Source organism: Antedon mediterranea, chromosome 2 (genome assembly GCF_964355755.1).
Source record: "Antedon mediterranea chromosome 2, ecAntMedi1.1, whole genome shotgun sequence".
Lineage (NCBI taxonomy): Eukaryota > Metazoa > Echinodermata > Crinoidea > Comatulida > Antedonidae > Antedon > Antedon mediterranea.
Window position 1 is genome coordinate 6,912,519 of NC_092671.1, and position 21,471 is coordinate 6,933,989.

At 31.9% G+C, this 21,471-nt stretch overlaps 3 protein-coding genes across 5 annotated transcripts; all 3 read left to right on the forward strand.

Annotated features, from left to right (window-relative positions):
- Window positions 1–119: 119 nt before the first annotated feature.
- Window positions 120–7,084, forward strand: LOC140039554 (ankyrin repeat and MYND domain-containing protein 2-like). Its single transcript, XM_072085163.1, has 10 exons — window positions 120–279; window positions 505–569; window positions 801–939; window positions 1,252–1,425; window positions 1,523–1,608; window positions 3,177–3,385; window positions 4,331–4,463; window positions 4,847–4,972; window positions 5,154–5,397; window positions 5,758–7,084. Exons 1-10 carry the CDS (start codon window positions 213–215, stop codon window positions 5,952–5,954), a joined length of 1,440 nt encoding a protein of 479 aa, XP_071941264.1. The 5' UTR covers window positions 120–212; the 3' UTR covers window positions 5,955–7,084.
- A 439-nt stretch (window positions 7,085–7,523) lies between these two features.
- Window positions 7,524–11,431, forward strand: LOC140039555 (charged multivesicular body protein 5-like). 2 transcript variants are annotated; one of them, XM_072085165.1, is made up of 8 exons: window positions 7,524–7,712; window positions 8,313–8,417; window positions 8,573–8,619; window positions 8,714–8,879; window positions 9,237–9,345; window positions 9,915–10,033; window positions 10,353–10,418; window positions 10,945–11,431. In XM_072085165.1, the coding sequence occupies exons 1-7, from the start codon at window positions 7,644–7,646 to the stop codon at window positions 10,401–10,403; spliced, it is 666 nt and encodes a 221-aa protein (XP_071941266.1). In that variant the 5' UTR covers window positions 7,524–7,643; the 3' UTR covers window positions 10,404–10,418; window positions 10,945–11,431. The 2 variants fall into 2 exon arrangements, with proteins under 2 accessions (XP_071941266.1, XP_071941265.1); XM_072085164.1 differs by having other exon boundaries at window positions 10,353–11,431.
- Window positions 11,432–11,930: 499 nt separating this feature from the next.
- LOC140040219 (uncharacterized) lies at window positions 11,931–20,912 on the forward strand. Of its 2 annotated transcripts, XM_072085980.1 has the most exons (7): window positions 11,931–12,031; window positions 12,551–12,789; window positions 12,948–13,004; window positions 15,479–15,671; window positions 16,368–16,546; window positions 16,964–17,048; window positions 17,986–20,912. In XM_072085980.1, the coding sequence occupies exons 2-7, from the start codon at window positions 12,616–12,618 to the stop codon at window positions 20,025–20,027; spliced, it is 2,730 nt and encodes a 909-aa protein (XP_071942081.1). In that variant the 5' UTR covers window positions 11,931–12,031; window positions 12,551–12,615; the 3' UTR covers window positions 20,028–20,912. The 2 variants fall into 2 exon arrangements, with proteins under 2 accessions (XP_071942081.1, XP_071942082.1); XM_072085981.1 differs by lacking the exon at window positions 11,931–12,031 and having other exon boundaries at window positions 12,491–12,789.
- The last annotated feature ends 559 nt before the right edge of the window (window positions 20,913–21,471 follow it).

Sequence of the window (21,471 nt, forward strand, 5' to 3'; positions counted from 1 at the left end):
TATACTTATACTTGTATATTATGTAATAATTCGAATAATTTCATTATATTTGTTACTAAACTTGAACATTTCCTGGCAAAAGTTGTTGTTATCGACTCACGACGACAGTTTCAGAAATTTATTTGGTCACACTGTGATTTACGGATCGAAGGAAGACAACATTTATATTACAGTTTGTTTCTAAAATCTGCTGAATTATTAATTTGAAAAAAATGGCTGCACCTAAAGCTGGAGAACTATCTGAACATGAAAAACTTATTTTTAAGAATATCGAAACAGGTAAGTTTCAGCATTTTATCCGACAATAAGATGGATGTCATCATAAAATTGATTGAGAAGGCTGTGTGAGGTGAGTGCGTGTAGTGAGTTTTGTTGTGGAGGAGCACTAAAAAAGATTGCTGTTGGAATAACATCCTATAGGCCCACACATGGAAACGCATGTTTTGTGGTGTTACTAACAAATATGTAAACAAAGAAATCCGTGATGTTTTTGTTATTCTTCAGGTAATGTGAATATGGTTCGTACCTTGCTGTCTGAGTCTGATGTACGTATTGACTGTCTTGATGAGGTAAAGTAAAGTTCCTTTAATTTTTATACATTTGATTTTGTTTAAACAATTATTGTTTCAATGATTTCTACGTCAATAATGGAAATGTTTGCATAATTATGTAATTAATATTTTACATTATCCCATTACCTGAACATTTTAACTTGTATTATTTTTTTTCTGCATTGCTCTGTCAATGAATAAATGCTTTTTATGATTGTTGAAGTAAAGTAATAATCTTTTTTTTTCTAGCATGGTATGACGCCTCTGCAACATAGCGCTTTTAAGGGCAACACTGAGCTGCTACAATTGCTCTTAGCCCACGGTGCCGATGTCAACAATAACAGACACGAAAATGCCTACACTGCACTTATGTTTGCTGCCATCTCAGGTTCGTTGGAAATAGATTTAATGCGAATATTCCCTGGTTTTAAAATACATCATACTTTATTCAATCAATTTGATTTATTGATTGAAACGGGAATCTATATTTATAAACTTACCTTTCTCATTTTAAATTTGGTGAATATAAACAGGGAGGTAAATTCTGAGTAACCCAATAGACATTTCTTTCTTTTACTACGTTCAGTTCACAGTGTAGCAGCTTAATATAAAGCATAAAAGAAAAAATATGACGAAAAATTATGAATTATTTATCACCATGATACTTAAAATAAATGTTGTTTCATGTGAATTGTTTTAGGCCACCAAGGTATTACGAAGTTATTGTTAGAATCAGGAGCAAAGACCACATTAGTGAACTCTGTAGGCCGAACAGCCGCCCAGATGGCTGCCTTTGTTGGCCAGCATTCTTGTGTCAGTATCATCAACAATTTCTTTTCACGAGAAAAACTTGAGTATTACACAAAAATTCATGGTAAGTTTTAAAAACGAAATGAAAATCTAGGTATTTTAAGTCACACAGGTTGTTTATGGATCATGAAATAAAATAAATTTGCTGTTTTTTTATATAGGATTTGAAAAAGAGCCGAAACTACCCCCTCACTTGAGTGGATGTGTTTACAATCTTGTCCTCATCAACAATCTGAATCCAGTCAAGGTTAGTATCATATTTGATTTGACAAAAAGAGTCCACTATCTTAAAAAATCATTCTTATTTATTGCTTTTTAAAGCTCTGTCTACACTATCAAACTTTCAACAAAAACTCATATATGGACATGATGATGTCTTATCACTACTATATTTGGGCATATCACTACCATATTTGGGCACATCACACCCATATTTGGGCACATCACACTTTTTTGTCAAACTAGTTTGATAGTGTACACAGAGCTTTAGTCATGCTTTTGCAATTGATTTTATTGAATCGTGACATAAATTTATTATTCATTTTTGCATGTTATAATTATCTCATAAAATATACAAAGCTCTTTCTGAGGAACGCGTTGCTGATATTCGTTAGTTAATTAGTAAAAGTGGTTGCTAATGCAATAGAATTTAAAGAATTTAGATGTAGATTTTTATTATCATGACAGATTGGACAACCTTCCGATTATGTAATCCAGTTGTGTTAACCAATCATTGTAAGGCTACTAAAATTAATCAAAATTTGGTTTTGTCATTTCTGTAGTTTAATTATGTCTATTCATTACATTAGCATTCCTCGTTGTCAACAAATATGTTCGTTACCAAGGGAATCTTATGGTTGCTATGAGTAACGATACTGCCACATCTTTTAATCTTAGAATAAGTATTAGGGTGTATTAAACTTAATAATATTCCTGTATGCTCTATACTCAGGTTTATGATAATGTTTAAGATGAATGTGCATCATCTTAAGGTCTGTCTACACTATCAAACTTTATGTGACGAAAAAATGTGATGTGCCCATATTGTAATATAGTGACTTGTGATGAAGTACTGACTTGTAATGAAGACTCTTACTCGCTTAACTGTCGTAACACATATATTGTTTATTCAGTATATGACTTCATCATTATGGACATGATGAAGTCATATCACTACCATATTTGGGCATATCACTATCATATTTGGCCATATCACACTTTTTTTTTTTCAAACTAGTTTGATAGTGTAGACAGAGCTTTAGATTTATCATCTCTGTTATTACAGTACAGTATGTCCCAAATCTCCTGCAGTATGGAAATCTCCAATCTCCCCCAACAAAATGACTTCTCATCTGAAGTTTCATCAGTGAAATTCCAATAAAAACAAATATGAAAAAATTCAAATACAGCTCACAATTTCTAAACAGAATTTTATTTCAAATTATAAGTGATCTTATTATATTAGGAATAGGAAGCAAAATAATTGGCGTAATATAAATGAAAACAGTAATTTCTCAGTTAAACAAAATCTACCATAATAGTTCTAGTAGTAAGTAATGATGTAGTAGCAAATCAAGCATTTCAGTCAATTTGAAGTCATAACATTATTCTGTACAATGCATTATATACAATTATTATTCTTCAGCAATAAACATCAGTACAGAGTTTTTCCTTTGGACTTCTTCAAATTTCCAACTAAGTGTCCTGCTCACCGTAAATGACCAAATCATCACTTTCATATTGATTAAATTTCTATCTAAAAATTCTAAAAGGCAATACTAAAAATAAACATAAACATTTTTTTTTCTCGCACAGATTTGTCTGTTTGCATCTAAACATGAAGAGTTATTGAATAACGCAATACGTATTGCAAAAGTTCTAGACTGCATTTGTGAACAGCAAATGAAACAAAAGGAAACAAACGAGGTATTAGCAATAAAAATGCATTACTTTGCTAGCATCCTACGTACATGCCACAAGTACTTAGTTGAAAGAGGCGAAACTGTCCATCATTTGATCAAATAGTAAGTTGTTATGTTAAGCTCTGTCTACACTATCAAAGTTTATGTGACAAAAAAAATGTGATGTGCCCTTATATGGACTTGATGATGTCATATCACTACCATATTTGAGCATATCACTACCATATTTGGGCACATCACTTTTGTCAAAATAGTTTGATAGTGTAGACAGCTTCATTCTACAGTATGTTCACTATGATACTTCTTTTACATAAACACCTTGGATAAACTTCATATTTTTTTCAAGGGGTCACTGTCTTTTCTATTCTCTGTTAGATAAAATATTTGATGTTGTAATTTGTTGAATTATATATATACATATACTATGACGTTATCCAAATTCCTTCACTTGCACTGATGAAGGGCTAGTGTTGCCCGAAAGCTCTGCTAACTTTTCTGGCTGTTTACTTTATCGTTTTGATTTAGCTTTTCGCTTTTTATTTTTGTATCTCCATTGAGATCCAGCCACTGATACCCACAGCATTGTCATTTTTTTCAGTAATTTGCCTTTGGATTTATATATATATATATATTTACAAAGAAGGAAAAGGACTACGTTTAAATGACCTACGAAAGTGGGAAAAACTTTCTCCCAAATTGCAAAAGTTTCAGATTTTATTAAGATAATTGAAAAAAAGACAAGTATATAGAGTCCGCAGTGTTGGCGTCATGACGCGTTGTGATGGTAGGTGGCGCTGCGTGGTTGCTAGCCAACCAAAAAGTTAGAAAATTAGAAAAACAGTTAAAGACAGTTAAAAGAAATAAAGCTAAGATACATAATTTGATAGAAATACAGATCTATATAGTTTATCAACATAGTAGCGTTGAACGCATTTTTTGGTTGGCTAGCAACCACGCAGCGCCCTCTATCATTGTGACGTCACACCACAGAACTCTATTGTACAGTTCAACATTTCTTGAAATTCTCATTTCAATATTTGTTTAAAGCTTGTTACAGGGAAGAGAAGCTGATGGTGCCCAACTAGGTATGGACAGATACCTGCGATTAACAATTAGAGACTTTCCCTACCATGAAGCAACTCTGTTTCAACAGCTGGTTCGGAGTCTAGCTGATCAAAGTGTAAGTTATGTTACTCATCAGTATAGACAGCCTAAATCTTTTCTAATTTCTTGTTATTTGTACATTGGACCAACAATCTTACATCCCATCTGAATGAAGAGGGCATACAATAATGTATCTTGCCTAAAGGATACAATAAATGTGACAGACAGGCTTAAACCCATGCCTCTTGCAATCCAATCCAATCCAATCTCTTACCATTATGCCGTATCATTCCCTGAAAGAAAATTATATACAGCACTCGATATTCCCAGGCAATCTCCAATCCAAGTACTCGTCGTAAGATAGCCAACCTGTTCTGGTACAGTAGATAGTAGTTTTATTAGCCTAAAATATTAGCTAAAACAGCTATATTGTATTAAGAATTGTTTTTAACCATTCAGAATGAGCCTGCAGCTCTTGCCTGTCTAACACAAGTTATAAATGGTCTACACATGGCAACAGATGAAAAGATTTGCTCAACATGTGGAGATGCAGGAGCCCAGAAGAAATGTTCTGCCTGTAAAATGGTAAATTTATAAGATGATTACAGTATACTAATGTACCTCACTTAAGATGCTGAAATGATATTAAATCCAGGAGGAGAAAAAAACACATTGCCTTTAATAAAACATTTGTGCGATGATAATATTTCATTAAATTTTTTTAATTAAAAATTAATTTATTTAATAATTTATTTACTTATTTCAGTGCAATTATTGTGACCAGGCCTGTCAAAAACTTCATTGGTTCACTCACAAAAAAGTCTGCAAACATTTAGTAGAGGCAGAAAAGAAAAGAGCAATTGATGAAGAAAATAGGAAAAAAATGGCAGTAGATAAAAAAGAACATGATGATCAAGCTAAAGATGGAAAAAAGGAAGGAGGGTATGAAGTAGAAGTGAGCAAGGAAGGCCAAGAAAGTAAAGAAGTTGAGGCAAAGAAGGGCCTTGAAGGTATGGTTTAGATAATTACTTTGATACTGTCAAAATGATTCTACTGCAATTTACTACATTTTATTTACAATTACCAAACTTAAATGTTTAGGCTCTGTCCAGCACACTTTTGCTCCAAATTAAAGCTCTGAGAATTCATTTTCTTAAATTCTCATTTTTTAACTTGGTCACGGTTCACTGCATAAACATAAAATCTGGCCCAGGGCCAGCCTAACTTTATGAAGTGTTTACACTTATCAATTGCCAACTTAAGGGTAGTCCTGGGCCGGCCCATATCATGAGTGTAAATTGAGTCTAGGATGCCCAAAATGTAATAATCCAAAACCACTTTAAATATTTTCTTGCTTTCCCATTTTACAGCATCTGAAGCTGCCACTGCAGACAAGATTCCAAAAGAGATAGAAGCAAATGGAGATCATCATTCAAAGGTCAAAGGTGATATGAAAGGGTTGTCAATAGATGACATAAAATTGAGCGAGGATATAAAGAAAATGATGATGAACAATGCTGGAAAGAAGATACCCATGGGATGTCCGTTTTCAGGGATGGGAAAATAGGATATGAAATATTGGAAACATGGTTATATATATTTACTAATACATATGCTTTGCTCACTATCTATGTAGTCAATGATGCGTGACGCAACTCTAAACACTAAACCCTCCTCTGCAGATTATGATTGGTGCAATTCTGTTTGAGTAAACTACTATACAGTGTTTTCAAAAGGTATACTATTATGTAGTGCAGTTGAGCATCCACCAACCTTGTGTCAACATTGGAGGTCTGCCACTGGGACTATTGTACAAAATCTTTATTTCAACATTTGTTATGTTGTACTGTTTGTGATTTTTGTTTTAATTGAGAGATTGAAGCTTATTCTCGATAAGCTCTTTGCCATATCTCTCCAGGATTCACCTGTGTGTATAAATGTGTGTTGATGATGTGTTGTTTCAATTGTAATATTTAAGTGTAAAATGTAGTTCTGCTAGATATCGTAAGTCTTCACAGTTATAACATAACATAACATACATGCAAATGAGCATCTGGATGCTTGCATAATTTGTTAACATCATAAGGGCACACATTTGAAAGAGGACATTTTCATAGAAATGAGTTTGAGATGGAATATCAAATTATTTAGAATATATTTCCATGTATATTATTTACATTGAAGAAGTGTAATGTTCATGTTTTAAAATAAACCAAAGCACCCATCCCAGAGTTCCCCTGTTACGTTGAAAGGAGAGAACATACATAGAAAGAGGTGCTCGTTCATGCAAATCTATTAACATGAATGAATATAGAATTGTACAGATATGCTGTTGGTAAATTCCTTGTTTAGAATTAATTGTTTGATGTTGTAATGATTTAAAGTTAAAAAAATATATTATGGTGCAGTGTTGTAGGGTGGATATGATCTGTGTACACATTTATACACTTCACCTGCCTTGCTTATTCAGATATTTTATAAACCAATTTTAAGAAAATTATGTATACAGACATCACAAAGCATTTAGAGTTTCTGTCTTGAGAATCTCAAGTAAGCCTAGAACTCTACTATATAAAGAAATAGATATTTTAAACGCACAGACGCTAACCATAAAATGGTATTCAGTTTTATAAATATAATTATTTACAAGAAACATTTATATCTTGCTGCTATTTATTTTTTTAAGTACGTACTTAATTATTACCAAGATTTCGTTTTGACATGATTAGGGGAAAGAGGTGTTAATTTTATGCAAAGATTACTCTGTGTATGTTATAAGCCCAGTATACACTGTTCCATTCATATCAGGACTTTCATCTCTCCTTATTGCAATAGATTTGGATGGATTGACACATTTAATTAATTCATCGTTTGTTTCAAAATCTTTTAGTGTCTTTTTTCATTGGGTTTTCTCTCATGAAATTGTAGGCTATTGTTGATTTAGTTCCATGAAAATTGTTGTAATTAAACTGAATTTGTATGCTGACAAAATGATAATGTATGAATTAAAAATGAATACAAAGCATATTTCTTTTACACAGTATAAGATTTTTTTTGGGGAATTTAATGATTCTTCTAAATCGGATAGATATAGAGGGGGTAATTTATAAATTACGTCATACCTTAAAAACAACAACACAGAGAGAGAGGCTGACTTTATATCCCGTGTTCGCGAGTCAGCAAAATAAAATATTCTTTTAAACAACCTATAACTGATCATTTTTCCAATTAATTTAAAAAAATTACAGTATACAAGATGAATAGATTATTTGGAAGTTCAAAGCCAAAGGCTCCTCCGCCAAACATGAGTGACTGTATCAAGAACGTAAGTTACAAATGTCCACTTATTTCCTGCCAAAAAATGCTGAGCTAGGCTAGGCCTAGGCTTTTACTTAGATGTTATTCTTGTTGTCACTGCTAAATGTCGTGACCAGGCTGCCATGACCTACACCTTTTATACTATAGCCTTGGCCTAGCGTAATACTGTATAGTTAGGTTTTATATGTTTTACTTTTATATATTATTTAAGATAGCACCTCTCCTCCATCAATATTCCCCTGGTTGGTATATTTTTCTTTTTATTAACATTTATTAATTAAGAAATAAGAATAAAAGTACTACTACTAGCTAGGCTAGGCCTAAACAGATAAAACACAAAATGCATAATTCTAGCCTACTTTTGTTTTGTTGGTATGCAGCACCTGGCAGCGAGGCATATTATTATTACTACAAGCATGGAGCTATAAAATTAGTTAGCTATATAATTGTACAGCTCCATGCTACAAGTACAAGACATATTATTATTACTACCTCCAGACCTAATTAATTATTAGTCCATAGTAGTGTAGTAGCAAATAGAAATACCCTAGCCAGTCTATAAAATAACACTTAAAATAAATATCATTTTTATGTTTTCCTCCATTAGGTTGATTCACGATCAGATTCTATAGAGAAAAAGATAGCCAAACTGGATATGGAACTAAAGAAGTATAAAGACCAAATGAAGAAAATGAGAGATGGCCCATCCAAGGTAAACATTCATATATTGATATAATATAATACACATTTATTTAGATTTACAATTTAATTTAATTTCACTGCTTCTACTGGATAAAACCCTTTAAAAAATGGCCCAATAACATTGTTATATTTTAGTGGAATATTGTTATTTTTTTATCTTAACAGAATATGGTTAAACAACGAGCAATGCGTGTTCTTAAGCAAAAAAAAATGTAAGACTTACCGTGTCATTTTTTTATCAAAATTGTGAACATGAGAAATGAAATAATAAGGATGTTTAAAATATTTAATTTATGATTTTTTAAGGTATGAGCAACAAATGGAGAACCTTCGCAATCAATCGTTCAATATGGAACAGGCTAATTTTGCAACACAGACACTGAAGGACACAAAGACAACAGTGGATGCCATGAAACTAGGAGTTAAAGAGATGAAAAAAGAATACAAGAAAGTTGACCTTGATCAAATAGAGGTTAGATGCAATGTATAGTAATAAATAATATAATAACTAAAATGTGTATCTTTCAAAGTTGCACCATTCAAAATAAATGATTAAATTTAACCAAAAAGTCATTTTTTTATTCAAATTATAGTTTTTCAGGTAAATCATTTTTTTTTTATCCAATTTTTTATCAAAGTGAATAACTATTATGTGACATTAAAATGACATATTCAACAACAAAATTGTAAAAAAAAATATTTTTCAGGGGTATAATATATCTTTAAAAGTATATTTGAGAATACTGGTTAACAAATATGCAAGTAATTCTTGGGTACCAGGATGTGTCTTACAACTGAATACTATGTCTTATTTTTCTTAATGCTTTAGGATTTGCAAGATGATATGGAAGACATGATGGAACAGGCAAATGAGGTACAGGAAATGATGGGAAGGACTTATGGAACCCCTGAGCTGGATGAAGCTGATCTGGAAGCAGGTGAGACCCATAGATGACGTTTTTAACTTTTATACTTTTTATTTATACTGGGTGACATCTTTACAGTACATACACTGTTCTGCCAAAGTAATTTTTTAAGTTTTAACATCATTTAAATCTGGCAGTAGGTGTTGATCTTATCAAATATTGAATACCTTTTCATACAGTCTGTTTATATAATGTATATATTGTGTACAGACACAGAGGAAGATCATATAATTTACATGATGATTATCTAGTTTGGAATTATAAACTGGATGAGATGATGTATTCAATGTATTTGCTAACTGAAAATATATAGTCTGAACATTAAAATATGTCATACCTAGAAATATCACTTTCATACTGGCAAGTTTTAAATTTCGTGGTGGGACTAGCTTGTGGATGATGTAGCTTCATTGTCGCTTTAGAAGTCCCAGACTTTATGTCAAATAAATAAATGGTGGAAGATGAGTGTGATCAGTTTTAACATTTACGTCACCCCACCGGGCTATGTATATAATTTAATAACCGATAATGTGGTAGACACATTTATTTGATGGAATTAAGCCTGTATATTTTGTTTACAGAACTTGATGCACTTGGTGATGAAATGTTCCTTGATGAAGATAATTCCTATTTAGATGAAGCTATCAGTGCTCCTTCAGTACCAGAATCAGAAATCGGAGGGGACTCTGTTGCTTCTAAGGTATGTTCTGACATGCATGTTTCCTTATTTTCCATAATAGCAACTAAACAGAAGAAGAAATGAATATAACCTACAAATAATAGTAATAATATACACAATTTAACTTTCTTTCCTGAATTGTTATTGTATGTTGTATCATGGAAGATAGCTCAATGGTTGTAGCTATTGATTCATTTAGAATAATCTGTTTTTATATGTATGTTAATATCATATTATTCCATTATATATTTAAACTTATTTTGTACAATAATGGTATTTCCCATAATAAAATCTATTTTGGTATTAATGAAGTCATTAAAACACATGTTTTATTTTATAGGATGGAGTAGCTGTTGATGAGTTTGGACTGCCTCAGATTCCAGCATCCTAATCTATCTTAAAAAATGTAATTTTATACTTGAATGGAACATTGATTTATTCGTAAATAATATGAAGGGGTCAATTTAATTTTCTTTAGGTCACAGGAATGACCCCTGGCATTTATTTATGTAGCTGGTTATGTTATACATTGTTTTGGTATTTGTTTAAAACAAATATAAGCCTGTAAACTTATCCATGGAAGATTTTTATAATGTTTAACTGTAAATATGTTGCCCTATGGTAAACACTGTATTAGGCATTGCCTCAACTTGTAGACAAGTTTCATCGAATTTAAATTTATTATTTATTTTGAGGTAAATCTTTACTTTTATTTCTGTCAAAATTGCTGTTTCCTTGCCAACTTCCTGATAAGTAGATAACAATTTTGAGACACAAATAAAAGTAAAAATTCACCTTAAAATTAATTATGCAATAACAATATAATTATTTTTATGAATGCTACGTCCAAACAAAAATAACCCATTATAAGTTTTAATATACAAATTATATCTATAATACAGTATAATAATAAATACTTTATTTTAACACAGAAAAGCTTGTGTCACCAAAAAGGTGTTCTTCTACAAGGCTGTGATCAACTGAATACATTACTAATTTAAAAAAAACACAAGAGAGAAATAATTAAACAAAATAAAGTACACCACGTATATTAGTTCTGAAAAGAACTGTCGAATTTCTTGACGTTTTGACTAATATGCTTTGATCGTCCTCAGGAATGAGAATGTAACATAAAGACCATTATACATCACTTTCAGAATTTGGATTGTACACTATATCTATTTAAAATGATACGATATGTATTATAATTTACATATGTTTATATTAGACACATTTTAAATTATGTTGTGTTGAATGCATGTATTTTATATTATGAAGGGATAGGCGTTTTGTGTAATACCATGTGCTAAAGTTGTTTTAAAATAACTTTTTGTGTTTTATTTATCATTAAATACTTCATATAGTTTTTAATGTTAAGGCGAGAATCTAAAAATAAGAGTATTTATACAGATATTGATAAATAAACTCTTCTATATACCCATACATTTACCTGCATTATTTTATTTGCTTGTACTTAAGTTTCATACTTTATGAAACCGTTTCACCGAAAATTTTAATTAATTTTGGCTTAGAACAGGGAGTTCTCAACTCCCTGCTTAGAACTACTACATTTTAAATTATAGATCTTATCTTGTATACGTCTTTTTAGAAAATGATCATGTATGATGTATTATATCGTCATGTTGATATGATAAGTTCCCCAAACTTGTCTTATTTTTTATGACTATATAATAAATAATGAATCTAATAGATGTTTTTCATTATGTATATAATGAATACAGTACATAAGAACAAAGAACACATTCTTTAAACAAGGCAATCAAAAGTCATTACATTACGGCTATAATGAATTGCGCCATCTATTGTCTAAAATGATAAACAAACTCTATCATCAACAACAAAAACAACACAGAGGTACAGTTCAGCCGCATCATCATCATTCATCATCAATCACTTTTCGAATTGAAAACGAAGACAGCAGCTATGCAAACCAAACCAAAATAGTTTTGTTGTGGAGCGTGTATGCATTGTATTTACATATGATTTGTCATAAGTAAGGTAAATAGCCTCTCTACCTAATTTTATACGGTGTAACTGTAGGACTACCTGTCCTACTAGACTAGAGTAGAGCCGAGCTTAGCAGTCCTCCTATCCTATAGCTACTGTAAGCTGCAGACTAGGGCTGGTGGTGGTGGTAAGTAGGCCTGATCTGATCCATTGTGAGTGTGTGATAGCCGGTAGAGTGTATGCAATGTCTATAGGCCTAACTAAACTAGCCTACGCACAATTTGAAATTGCGCAAGGGTTTACTTTTGTAATTAAAAAAATTGAGTTGCTGTCAGTGTCATTCCCGAAATCAATCCTATCCCCTTGAAATCTTTCACGCTTGAAATACCAATAATATGGGTCACGGAAAAAATAAAATTTCGGTATTTTGTATAGTACCACTAGGACCAATTTCAAACGCAACCGATAAAAAGGGTTAGTGTGAGGCAGAGTAAACCATGTAGGCCTAGTTTCCTATTTTCAAAAATAATAATAAATAAATGTTAAAGAATTTTGTTTTGTTCTTTTCAGTACATGGGCTTATTCAAAGTCCCTTCATTATGGATTCATCTGTTCCTCCTTAACATACAGACGTCATGACTAGGAAACTCTTATGCTGTACAGATAACCTGTCTGTGTTGCCGGTATGTGGCGTATTCTTAGGTCTGCTGGGCATAGTATTATTTATATTGTACCTTGTAGTTGAAGATTTGACGACATCTCTAGAACACATAGATGGTGCTGTACCAGTGTGGGTACCAGCCGTTCTGGTGAGTTGCATTTAAATTTTACCACATTAATCAATGTTCAAAAATTTAAAAAGTGTATACCATGGTATAAACATAGATCTTGAGTACACTAGCAGTGACTTTCTGATGATTGTGGCAATTGTACAGTTAAAAGTTAATATTTGTAATTTTAATTTCAGTTACTATTTACTGGAATCTCTATGATCTTGCAGTCCAAGAAACGTCCAGTTGGCCTTGTAAGTTTTCAGTGATACATTGTTTGTAATGTAATTGTTATGTAATGAATGTAATTGTGATGTAATTATAATGTAATTATAATGTAATTTGTACAAATCATGGCAGAGAGTGGATTTAAATTATAGATAAAAAGACTAAATACTGATTGTCAGGCTGACTGATTGTATAGATAATTAGAGACCAAGTGTGAAATGAAATGCACTTTAAAAAACGTATAATGATAAATTAATTTTGAGGTAATTCCTCAAATTCAAAATTTCAGAGCTTTTTTACAAGATTTTTTTTCTTGAAATAAACAAGAATAAAAATTACTTTAGCAATGATATTTAAACATAATTTAAGCATTACAAATTGTCAATAATCAATACTTAAATATTGCATTAAACTTCAAATCAAATTTTACAGTACTGTAGTACTTAAATTAAAACCAGTCTGCATTGTTTGTAGACCAGACATAGCGTTTTGAAATTGTTTAAATATTGAGACTTATAATTATTCCTAACAAATGTACAAATATTTATGTTGGTGTAGCAACTGTGTTCTTTATTGTTCACTGTGTTGGTATTCAAGTTTCTACCCACCAGATTGAATTGTTAAAATTATACAATACAGTAATACTGTCCTAGAGGTTTTACTATACAATCTTTTCTGACTTTTTTTTTTTCTTGTTTTTCCAAATGTAATTTTCTCAATCATAACTTTAATTTTTTGTCTGGTATTCTATTTTGTACCTACCTGCCATAATATAGGCTTTATAGTGAAATATGCTATAACCTAAACACGAAGATAAAAATGAAAATTGTTTAAATTATGTGTTTGGGGAAAGAGAGAGATGTAGTACAGGTTAAAAAATGGAATTCTGGTGAAAAAAGGATAAATTGATATAGCTAAAAATGTAGAATTTTATTTTAAATGTGCAGTTGAACCATATGCTAGCTACAGTCTAATGCTATTCTTCAGCACAGTTCAACTGTCCCACTAACTGCCTTCAGTTGAGTCAGCCTATTGTCTCTTAGCCCAACCCAACTAACAATCAATATTCTGTTGAAGCCAATGAAGTCTGGTACAATTAAACAACGCTGTTCATTGTACAAACATGCTTCACTAGAGTAATTCATTTTTATATGAACGGTACTTCCTGTGAAAAATTAATTTTAAGGTTGAAATAAATTTGGAATTCTATTTACAATATTTGTTTAGTTAATTTTGCTATAATATTTATTGTTATTATCATTTATTATTATTAAAAGCAGTCATATAGAATAATACAATTTAAGATTAACTAAAAAGGATATGAAAATGGATGCAATGTAAAGGCCACTAAGATTAAGTAATAGTGTTGTTATTAAACCAATGAGTTATTTCTCATACAAAGCATATAGGAGGTATCTGAACAACTACACTAAATATCATGTTTAATAACCTAATCAATCAAAGAGGAAACTAATGATATTGGAGAATTATTTGTAATTTAAGAAATGAAAAAAAAAAAAATTAATAAAAAAAAATAAAAGCAAAATATACAGTAATGTAGCTATTAAACATAAATAACATCTCATGCCATTAATTTGTATATGTATTAATTGTATAATAAGAATAAGTATAAATTTATAATTGTACTACATGTACTAAGGTAAAACCAATACTGTTATTATTAATTTCATATTCAAACGAAATATTGTTTATTTTTCACATAGCATACTGTAGCAATCATACCAATAATTTAATGAAATGTAGATAATCAAGTAACAACGTTGTTTTCACATGGTTCAATGACAGAGCCTCCGTTCCCATTGTGCTAATGGTAGTCTGTGTTACCCAGGTGTTGCCAGGCTTATCGAGCGGAATAAAGGTGTTCGATGGGGCACCACTCAATTGTAATATTTTACGATCTGTTAATCTTTGTCCATATATGGTGGTAGGTATGGATGTATTGTAGGTTATATTAAATGATAACAAAATAAATTTATATTTATTATAATTATTTATTATAAAATATTTATCCCTTAAAAAATGGTCAAATGTCATACATTTACAGTAGTTGTAATAAATCTAAATATAACCCAATAGACAACAGTGCTAAAAAAAATAATCACAACCCTGATTCTTTATTTTTTCAAAGTTGGAAAGAGATTTTGAGACTAAGTATACAATAAAAAATACAATAACATTGTTCCAGTTAGTTCTGTGGTTCATATTTATTTCAAAACCTGAACTACACTGATGAGATCTAACGAGATGACAACATTATATAATAAGCAACGTAACATAGAGGCCTGAGGCCCCTGGTTTTGGAACCCCAAGTGGCCCTCCAATGCTGGCCTCTGGCATGTATAGCCTTTTCGACATATTTTAATGCCTGTTTTTTCCTCTGAACACTGCTCCGGGCCCCTGGGTTTAGCCAGTGAGTGCTCATAGCCTTTACGCCATTGATGATAACATGACATCATTTGTTCCCATCTTTATCTTTCAGTTGGTAGTATCACTGTGCTTAAGCATAGCATCAGCTGTAGTATGCGTCTCAGTAGCAGTACCCACAATTATGGACACTATACCATTCATGGAGAGCCTAACACTGTGTGTCTATCAACAATCGATGGCTGAGTGTAGATGTTATGCAGTTGACAGCAAGCAGAATGGTACCAACCTCATCAGCATACCTGAGGGTACATGCAAATGTTTTGTTTTTTTATATGTTAAAAAATTATCATACTACTGCAAAATGTTCTTTTCATGGAAAAAGCCTTTAAAACCCATGATAGATAGATTGACATATTGTATACAGATAGAAATCCTGTAGGCCCTTTCATTTGACAATTTCCTTTAAATCATATTTGTCTTTTTACTTTTCTTGTATTTGAATGCTTTTTAAAAGTGGCTTAGTGGTTATGATACTCGGCTACCAATCCAAGGGTCCTGGGTTTAAGTCCTAGATTTTTTTCTAATGACAATGACAATTTGCAACTCTGCTCCCTTGACAATTTGCCTAAATATATAAATTTCCAAAATGTTAACAAAAAAAAAGATCTATGAGTGTATGAATGCAATGTTATCTACAGTATTTTAATCAAAGTTTAAACATATCAGTTTTTTGGCGTAAACATCCTTGTAAACCATGCATTTCCATAATTATAATCCACTTAACAACTTAAATTTTTTATAGAATGTATATAATTATACCAGAACCAATAATCCATAGTGGTTGTAGCACTTTTGATTGTTTTGAAACCTGGAGGACAAATTATGCCAATTGTCTTGACCTTGCGTGAATCGTAATCAAAGCTGTACATGTTAACTATAATCATCCTCTTACTTCTGTTGATGCGTATTCTTACTTATTTGTCATTATTTGCTCTCTACAGGTAGTAAACAGTACATTTTCAAGGAGGTCAAAGGTTGTGATACGGTTGAACGCACGTTGAAAGACATTCTTTTTACAGAAAGTGTGATTTATTGTTTCGGAGCGGTTGCAAGCATTTTGGCAACGGTTCTCACATCCTTGCTTCTATGTCATAAAAGGAAATCAAACAAAAGTCCACCGGTATGCGAACAAACAGCATTAGCACACAGTATTGTTTAGTTAATTTGTTATAACATTTTATGTATTAAATTTCTAAAAGCAGAAAGTTCTATATTAATATTCCAGATTAACAATTAAGCTCTGTCTACACTATCAAACTCTTTTTACAAAAGAAATGTGTGATGTGCCCAAATTATTATGGTAGTGATATGACATCATCATGAATGAATGTTGATCTGCCAGATCTATCTATAATTTTCTCTTTAAACATTTTTTTTAATTTGTTTTGACCTGATTTTATAACCATTTTATAAAAGGCCACATTATATTCATTGAGTTAAGATACATTTGGACCAGAATTTCTAAAACCCATAACGCAAATTCAGTTTTGAATGCGTTTTATGGCTAGTAGATAATTCAGTATATTCTATTTTTCAGGTTCAAGATTTAAACAGTGATGCTTTTGAGAATCCAAACACACATCGCTTTCATTATAACAATAGCAACAGACTATTCCTGCATGGTAGGTTAAAATGTTTATGATTAGCAACAGCATATTCTCAATAGTAAAGTCAGGTTTGCTGTACATTATGCATTTCCAATAAGAATTAAAGTATAGAAGTATGGAATGTCTTCTGTTTATCATACAGCCATTTTCTGAAAACGTTAGACATTCTCAACTTTACTTTATTACTTTTTTTTGGAAACACATACCATAAACACATAAACACATACCATAAACACATAAACACATACCATAAACACATACCATAAACACATACCATAAACACATAAACACATACCATAAACACATACCATAAACACATACCATAAACACATACCATAAACACATACCATAAACACATAAACACATACCATAAACACATAAACACATACCATAAACACATAAACACATACCATAAACACATACCATAAACACATAAACACATACCATAAACACATACCATAAACACATAAACACATACCATAAACACATACCATAAACACATACCATAAACACATACCATAAACACATACCATAATCACATACCATAAACACATAAACACATACCATAAACACATAAACACATACCATAAACACATAAACACATACCATAAACACATAAACACATACCATAAACACATAAACACATACCATAAACACATACCATAAACACATACCATAAACACATAAACACATACCATAAACCTGACTGTGATATAATTTTAATTTAACCATGTCACAATAATTGATTGATTCTAATTTCTTCTCTTACAATATACTAATCTCATGGTTTTCGAATTCCATAATACTTTCTTTTAGGCTTTTAATTCTATTAGACTATTTTCTTTTGTAATTATTTACAAAGCATAATCATTGTACGCTACAAGTTTCGTTCATTCTCTATCTATTTCATAATTTAATTTAAATTTAAAATAAATTATATTTTAATTCATAGGACCAGGGCAGACATACATTGTTGGACTTGGACGTGAAAACCAGGACAGAAGTGCTCTTATCAACTCTGAGGTAGTACCAAATGTTGAACGAACAACTTCTACCACAAATACTACCACCACAACACGAAACTCGCTCACCTTGCCAGGGTATGGACAGAGTCAAAACAGTGCTCAAAGAACTGCGTCTGTCAGAAGATCTTCCAGTACATCTTCTGCGGCACTTCCGCGACCTGTTGTAGGTTCACGACATCATTCGATTAGTACTGCGGACAATGTGGCAACACGTAGGCCAGGGCGCCCTCCTCCACTTATACGTGGCGGGTTCATGCAGAGTCATCCTGATGGAAGAGCAGTCCCGGTTTACACGATCCCTGGTTCAAATCAGGCGTACATCTCACTAAATGATCTACCATCTCTACAGATGCCAAATATGGACAATGTACCAGCATATATACCACAAATGGCATCATTGAACTCTATGCAAGGTCCATACCCTAGTGAAGAACCACCCCCTTACAGCCCCTCGGCCGAATATCAAAATAACGAGGTGCCACCTATATTTCCTGCAACAGCTCTGACAACCTTAAACGAGACATCAGAATCTGCGTTATCTTCTCCTTTACGAAGCATACCAGATGTAGTAAATACTGCTGTACCAGTTGATAATGTTCAACATCAAACCTCTCCAGATGTGACTGTAAATGATGTCAGTGTAGAAGTGCCTCACACTGACATCACTCTTAATGTAGAATTACCTCACACTGACATCACTTCAAATCGAAATGTAGAAATACCTCACGATAACGATAACTCACACCCACAAGAGACAATCAATGAATCGATTTTAAATGAAAACTTTACCTTTAGTTCAGGATCTGGTCAAAGTCCACGGACATTTCATGATATAACCAGTGCCTCGGTGTACTCAAATTCATCAGTAGATGATGATTATGATCTCAGTAATATCACTGATTGTAGGCCCACTGAGGAGGATAACTCAAATAATCTAAGCTTAAAGTATAGTGAACCTGTGAATGTGTCAAGGCTATCTTCTGCTTCAAAGCAGAAATGGAACCTTGGAACAAGCTCAAGAGAGAGTTTGTCAGCAACTTTGGCATGTCTGCCACAAGAGTCAATCGCAGGAACCAGCAGAACATCATCTGTTGATAATCTAGATGACGTTCCATCTGTATATCGAGAACAATCAAATGAAACTATGCTTAAAAGTTTACCAAAGGGTGCAAGACCTAAAGTTAAGCCTAAACCAGGAAGGCAGCGAAAGAGAAAGAAAAATAGTGATTTACGAGCATCAAGTACATCAAGGCTTCTTGATGCAGAATATAATTCTGCCAAAGAAAGTAATCCTGTTGTAATTGACAGTAGTGATGGCGATGCCACAAACTATCGTAGTAGAACTAAATCTTTGCCAAATTTAACAAAACAACAATCTGGTAATAATATTGAAATAACTTCTGATAATCCTATCCAAACTGAAATGTCTAAACCAGGTTGGCAAGATCGTCCTACGCCTTGGGCCTTTGATGTTGGTACTGTGGATGGTAGGCGAAAAAAGAATAAACATCGCAACACAACTGCCTTTTATGATCTTATTGAGCGGGCAAATAATTACCAACGTAAAGAAGAGAAACCTCCACAGGATAAACCAAGAAAACAAGAAAATAATAACAATAATAGACGCAATAGAAACAAACAAAGTTCGGGATATAATCGCAATCATACTAATCCTCGTCAAAAAGCGAAAATTAGAACAGATCTACCAGCAAGCAGTGCTTGGGGACCAAAAAAGAACATTCCATCAATTTCTGGACAGTGGGCTAGCAAATCTGCAAAGAGACCGCAGATTATAACTCAGACAGCAGCAGAAACACACATGAACAATTTATCTTCATCTAGCAACGAAAGCCTAACGGATGTTATTAGTCTCGTTGCTAATACATCAACATCTTCAACACGCGCAAGAAAGAAACGTGTGATGTTGGAGGCGGAATCAATTACAGAATTATTGGATACTAGAGTTTAGATATTTATGATATTTTCAATAATGTTTACAATTTTTTATTTTACAACTCTTGGCAATTGTATATTGGTAAAATTTTTACAGCAGTTTTTAAAAAAAAATGTTTAGAATTAGCATTGAAGTATATTGTAAAATTTGAGCAAAGTCTTTAAGCGCCACATATGGACGAAGTATCTGTTATCGTTCATTTTCTGTTATATTATTAAGGTTGCTATTTGCTATAATTTATTAGGTCTTCCACTTTATACAAAAGTGGTAATTTATTTATTGACTGCGTTTTTTTTATTTTTACTGTATTTAAGTGATTCTCGGTGCTGTATCTCCAAAATATTTCCTAGTATAATAGGAAAATTCCATAAAAGGTTACACTGTGGGTTAGGTTATGATATTAGGGGATACATGTGAACACATGTGATACTGTATTACAACATTTCCTATGATACTGAGGAATAGATACAGTACTGAGAATCGGCCGCTGTATTGCTATTTGAAAATGTGCAACATAGTTTATTGAAATTTAGTAATATTTATTATTATATATGCTTTTTTTGGTTTGTATTCCTTGTACTAAATAGTTGTGTTGTCGTCTACTATGCTTAGTTTTTGCATCGTTTTATTTTAGTACATTCTTTTAACCCGTCCAATTATAAATTACTGCTGTGTATTTATTTAAACAACTCTGTGTGTGTGATGACATATATAATAATATTATAATCCAAAGGCAAATTACTGAAAAAATTACAATGCTGTGGGTATCAGTGGCTGGATCTCAATGGAGATTAAAAAAAAAAAGCGAAAAGCTAAATCAAAACAATAAAGTAAAACAGCCAGAAAAATTAGACAGAGCTTTCGGGCAACACTAGCCCTTCATCAGTGCAAGTTAAGGAATTTGGATATTGTCATAGTATAAGAACTGGCAAGTGCTGCCTGAGTGGATAATTTATATAATATATTTGATAGAGTTGGAATAGTTGCAACAAGTTCTAGAGCATTTTTATTCTCTTAAATATGGGTTGAAACATTTTTTTTTACATTAAAAGAAAAAATATTTACTCTTGAAATAAAAAAGAAATATACAAATATTTTTTTTTTTTATTTTGTTCAGCTCTGAACAACAAGAATAAAAAAAAATATTGGAATAAAGAAATGGGTTTAAGTTTTAAAAAGAAAAATACAATAAAGAAATGGGTTTAAGTTTTAAAAACAAATATATTTTCAAATAGGTCTATTAGTTATGTAAGCATATAGATTATATTGTAATACACAGTATTAGTAGTAGCCCTACGGTATACCATCAATGGTCTCAACCAAAGATCTCTTCTTCAAATGAAACCGGTCCAAGATAGCTACATTATTTGAAATGTATTTGAGTTTTAATAAATAATGTACAGTACTGATAGTTAATATGAAACCACACATTTTTAAAATCCTTAAGTGAAGAATAAAC

What these genes read in the sequence shown, in the direction of transcription:
- LOC140039554 (XM_072085163.1), top strand. Translation starts at nt 213, where the DNA reads ATGGCTGCACCTAAAGCTGGAGAACTATCTGAACATGAAAAACTTATT. An exon ending in GTCCATCATTTGATCAAATA is followed by an intron (nt 3,386 to 4,330) that starts GTAAGTTGTTAT and finishes ATTTGTTTAAAG; the next exon opens with CTTGTTACAGGGAAGAGAAG. An exon ending in GGAGTCTAGCTGATCAAAGT is followed by an intron (nt 4,464 to 4,846) that starts GTAAGTTATGTT and finishes TTAACCATTCAG; the next exon opens with AATGAGCCTGCAGCTCTTGC.
- LOC140040219 (XM_072085980.1), top strand. Translation starts at nt 12,616, where the DNA reads ATGACTAGGAAACTCTTATGCTGTACAGATAACCTGTCTGTGTTGCCG. An exon ending in TGTGGGTACCAGCCGTTCTG is followed by an intron (nt 12,790 to 12,947) that starts GTGAGTTGCATT and finishes TTTTAATTTCAG; the next exon opens with TTACTATTTACTGGAATCTC. An exon ending in AGAAACGTCCAGTTGGCCTT is followed by an intron (nt 13,005 to 15,478) that starts GTAAGTTTTCAG and finishes TTTATCTTTCAG; the next exon opens with TTGGTAGTATCACTGTGCTT.
- LOC140039555 (XM_072085164.1), top strand. Translation starts at nt 7,644, where the DNA reads ATGAATAGATTATTTGGAAGTTCAAAGCCAAAGGCTCCTCCGCCAAAC. An exon ending in TGAAGCTGATCTGGAAGCAG is followed by an intron (nt 9,346 to 9,914) that starts GTGAGACCCATA and finishes TTTTGTTTACAG; the next exon opens with AACTTGATGCACTTGGTGAT. An exon ending in GGGACTCTGTTGCTTCTAAG is followed by an intron (nt 10,034 to 10,352) that starts GTATGTTCTGAC and finishes TTTATTTTATAG; the next exon opens with GATGGAGTAGCTGTTGATGA.